General features: G+C 30.8%; 1 protein-coding gene across 1 annotated transcript; it reads right to left on the bottom strand.

The window, feature by feature from the left end:
* Positions 1-2,847: 2,847 nt before the first annotated feature.
* Positions 2,848-3,745, bottom strand: LOC120187371 (NAC domain-containing protein 104-like). Its single transcript, XM_039191108.1, has 3 exons — positions 3,580-3,745; positions 3,226-3,497; positions 2,848-3,132 (listed from the first exon to the last, which is right to left on the bottom strand). Exons 1-3 carry the CDS (start codon positions 3,743-3,745, stop codon positions 2,992-2,994), a joined length of 579 nt encoding a protein of 192 aa, XP_039047039.1. The 3' UTR covers positions 2,848-2,991.
* Positions 3,746-4,858: the final 1,113 nt, after the last annotated feature.

Genomic DNA, 4,858 nt, shown 5'->3' with positions numbered 1-4,858 from the left:
ACCTTTTAAAACCATATCCGAAAGTCTAAAGATTAGGGTTCCATGATTTTCACTTGATTTCAATTGATTCTAGCATTAAATCACCCTCTATGCAATATTTTAAAACTATACAATCAAACCCTAACTCAATTTCATCAAATCATAAACTTCCCTTAATTTAGGGTTTAGGCCAAAAATCATAATAATCTTTTTAGGTGGTTTTGATCATCAAACAATCTTGTAAATGATTCTACAACCTCAATAACCTCAAAATCCATCATCAATTCATAAAACCCTAACATGAACATAAACCCTAAAATTTGGGATCTTAGCACTCAAGCAAGATTAGCATGCAATAATGGTACCAAATGAAAGAACTCTTCGAATAGAACAATTTTCTATTTCATGGTTTGATCCAAAATCCAAAAGAAATTGCTAAAAAATGAAAAACAAAATTTCTCTTACCTAGGTTATGGGGAGCACGAAATGGAGGTTGAAGAAGGCCTTATTTTCATGAAATATATAGTTAATTTCATGTTAATTTTTCATTTATTAAGCTTAAATGAATTTAAAATTCATTTAATGAGAAATGACAGTTTTACCAGTAATGAAACTTGATAATTACATCCATACCAAGCCACATGTTAGTTATCATCTCCCAAAGTAAAAAAAAAATGAACAAAATATTATTCCCTTGACAACTTTATCCATGCAACTTTTCAAAAATTTCAATCTTGCTTTTTTCATTCAACGGTCCAAAATGAATATGGAAATTTATTCTCAAATCTAATGCTCCATATTATTTTCCATCATTTTAAAATGTGGAAATAATATTTCTAAGCTTAATTTATCATCCTTCAAAATTTCTCTAAATTTATATTTGATCCGATTTAACGAATTTTTACCGTACTTTAACATTTTATAGCTTTTAACACAAGTTTCAGATAAAAAATATGATTCCCACCAAAACGTCATTTTTGGGTGTGAACTATTCATTAAGGGCAAAAAATACATAACTTTTGAAAACTACACATTTCTCTATAAACTTTTGAAAATTATCCTTTTGGTCCCTAAACTTTTCAAACTTTATACTTTGACAACTAAATTTTTATGATTTACATTTTGGTCATTAACCAAAATTTTTGGGGTGTTACAATGGAATCCATTTTAACTTAAAAAATTATCTAGAAAATTGTAAAATTTGAACGGACCAACTGATACTAACTCGATTGAACTAACCTAATTTTTGGGGTGTGATAACATCATGGGCTGCAAGTTGATTGTTTGATACCCTAAATACTCTAATCCTCCCTCGCCAATTATCAAGCTGCTTGAGAATGATATAAATGGACTTGGAAACTCTTGGCATGTTAAGTCGTGAGATTTAAGGTCCTCCCCTTATTTTGCCAAAAAATAATTAATAATTGTATATTATTATATACTATTTTAAATATAAAATATTTTCTTTTATATTATAAAAATAATTATATATTAAATAAAAAATTTAATATTTTAGATTCGAATAACCAGAACTTTTTCACTTATAAATTATATATCGTTCAAATACTATAATCTTGATTGAATTTTGATTTCCATAATTTCTCACCACAGTCCTACTAATGTTATATGTTCATGGCTCATAGGATTAGGAATACTATAAAGGTCATTTGTTTGTGGCTAAAATAATCTCTTATTATATTTTAATTTTTATACATTTTCTTAAAATTGTCAAATGAATGAAAATAAAAATTAAAAATTAAAAATTAAAAGGTATTTATAAAAAATAATCTTTATTTTTGTTTATTTAATAATCTTAATTATGTACGAATCAAGTGGCCTCTATGGTAAAATAATTATTGTTATTCCTTGAAAAACTGGGTTTGAGCACCATAGGTGTCACGGGTGTGAATATTCAATATCAACAAGTTGAGAATTATTTTTAAACAGCCTTATATTTATCACTTATTAAACAAAAAATAATATTAATTATATATACGTATGTATTTAACAATACGTGTGGGAAAATTGGAAAGCGTGGGAGTGATTGCATCATTTATGACTGAATGCTTGTCTAAGTGGGCACCCAAGAAAATTTTTGTTCCTTAGCATTGCGACACAAAACAACTACCAAACAGCCATCAAAGTTGGACAAAGCTATTAAAAGGCTACACTGTCCCAAATATATATATATATTGTTTCTTGCCCTACCAAGCCTCAGCAGTGCTGTTTGGGCTCCACTTTTGCACGTGACCAAAACACATACTCATATTATTACAAACCCAGGCTTTACCCTATTTTATACGTACAATTACATTTTGGAAAACGTACATTTAAGTATCTTAATTCCTTTTTTGTCCAAAATAATTGGTGTCTGTGGTCCTTGCAGAATGTTTGAATGTTTCAGAAAACATTAATTATACAAGCAGGGAAATCCATATATATATATATATATATATGGGTAAATTACACGTTTAATATCTTAACTATTACTTTTATTCTGTTTTGATCATTTAATTATTTTTTGTTTCAAAATCATATCTAATATTATGTTTTGATTTCATTTTGGTCACACACCATTCAAAAAATTAACATAACTGCTGACATGGCATTTTTAAAATTTATTTCAATGATGATGTGACATTATCTTATTGTGACACATCAACATTTTCATTAATTTTTAACGATGGATGACCAAAATGAAACCAAAACATAATGTTAAGTATGATTTTGAAACAAAAAATAGTTGAATAACCAAAACGGAATAAAAGTGATAGTTGAAATACTAAACATGCAGTTTACCCTATATATATATATATATATATATATATATATCAAGGATCAAGGAGCATAATATAAGTCTATAGAATTAATACTAGGCGACGATATTATCATTCCCCTAGGAACACATTAATGCCAACATTCTACATTTGGATAAAGCATTTATAATGGAAAATGGAATTAACCCTAGCTAGTAGCTATGATCTTGAGAAATATTATGCTCCCCCGTCATAGCTAGTTTAATGGCAAACTAATTTCATCCATATCATCCAACGATAGAAACACTTCATCCAAGCACGACAGTTCTGTTCCATCATCGTCTTCTTCACTACAATTTTTTTCATAAACTCGGCAGACAACCCATTTGCTATAATCCTAAAATGTCACCGAAAATCAACAAAACCAGTCAATAACGAAGATAATGTCAACCAAAAACTCAAACTAACCATCGTATGCAATTATACTGACTATTTTGGAATGTCCACTGCTTTTGGATGATTTGGCGGTGCCGGAATCAGAACCGGAGAGACGATATTCTTGCGTTATCCAACTGGTTTTGATGGCAGCCGGACCTTCTCCGATGTAGAAAACCAAATACCTTTTCATGCCAACTCTTTTGTTGATGCTATTAACAACAGGCTCATCTATTCCCATTCGCTCCCAATACCCATTGCTCGTACACCTGATTTGCATCCTCCTACTGTAAAAGTACCACTGGTTGTCCTCACACAGAGCTTTGCCTATCAAAAACATTGCAACTTTAAGCATCTAAAAAAGCGAAAACAGTTAAAAAAATTCAGTTGATGCTTATAAAGTAAATACCATCGAGTTCCCAGGGATCATGGGGATAGAGTTCAAGATCAGGGATGACATCAGGGTGGCAATGCAAGAGGGCGGCCTTACGTTGAAGGAAGTGAACCACCAGCTCTTCATCCGTAGGATCAAATCTGAACCCAGGGGGAAGCTTAACATTGCTATTTTCACCCATATATCTCCAAAAGGAAAACAAAGAAGAAGAAGAATAGTGAAGAATAAGGGTCTGTACTGAGCTGATATTTATAATGAGTGAGTGGGAGAGAGATGTATGTGTGTGTGTATATATATTGTATTGACGTGAGAAAGAAGGTGGGGGTTAAATGGCAAAAAGACGAAAGGGAAAACGATGATTTTTTTGGGGAAAAGTATACAAACCTCTCTCATGATTATAGTACATTGCATTGTTGAGTTTTCTGATTATTAAAAGTTATAAAATGATCCACCGATTATATGATGATATTTTGTTGAGTTTTCTGACTATTAAAAGTTACAAAATTACCAATCGACTATTCATATGTTCTAAGCTCATCAGTTTACATTAAAAATAGACGGTTGTCTGAGCTTGATATTTATTTATTGATTGAGATATGATAAAATCACATTTTAATGATGTCTACTGGCATTTTTGTTGCTTTCAAGAACTGACTCGATGACATAATATTTCTAGCATTGACTTGACGACATAATAAAAACAGAAAGTCAATCCAAAAAATACAACTCAACCGGTTATGTGATTTGATTTTATCATATTTCATTTTATATGTTAATATTCAGCTCAAACAATCACCAATTTTTTAATGAAAAAAAGACGAGTTTGAAACATACGAATAATGAAATGATCATTTTATAACTTTTAATAGTAATGGGACTCAAAGAAATAACATCATATAATCAAGAGATAATTTTATAATTTTTAATAATTAAATGATTCAACAAAATGCTACCTTATAGTTGGGGACCATTTGTGTTCTTTACCCTTTTTTGGGTTCTCACTTCACTCCTCTTCGCTCCACTCTGTGGGAACTCAACTAGGAGAGGCTATAGGCGGCAGTTAACGGGAACGCTTCGCCTACTTCCAAGTAACGCTATTTGTTATTCGCTAATAAGATGTATGGGAATGCGAGGTGAAAGAGAGAGAGATTTATATACCATCATCCTGCATCATGCTTATATCATGCATCCGCTGTCACACACGTGGCACTCTGGAAATTGGGTTTGAGAGTTTATCGACTTGGATTTTCTGTTCAAATATTTTTTAATTGACTAAATTAGTTGGATTTTTATT

This window comes from Hibiscus syriacus, unplaced genomic scaffold (genome assembly GCF_006381635.1).
Source record: "Hibiscus syriacus cultivar Baekdansim isolate YM2019G1 unplaced genomic scaffold, ASM638163v2 tig00113725_pilon, whole genome shotgun sequence".
In the NCBI taxonomy this organism is placed as follows: domain Eukaryota; kingdom Viridiplantae; phylum Streptophyta; class Magnoliopsida; order Malvales; family Malvaceae; genus Hibiscus; species Hibiscus syriacus.
The sequence above is the reverse complement of the archived record's forward strand: the minus strand, read 5'-3'. Positions and strand labels throughout refer to the sequence as shown.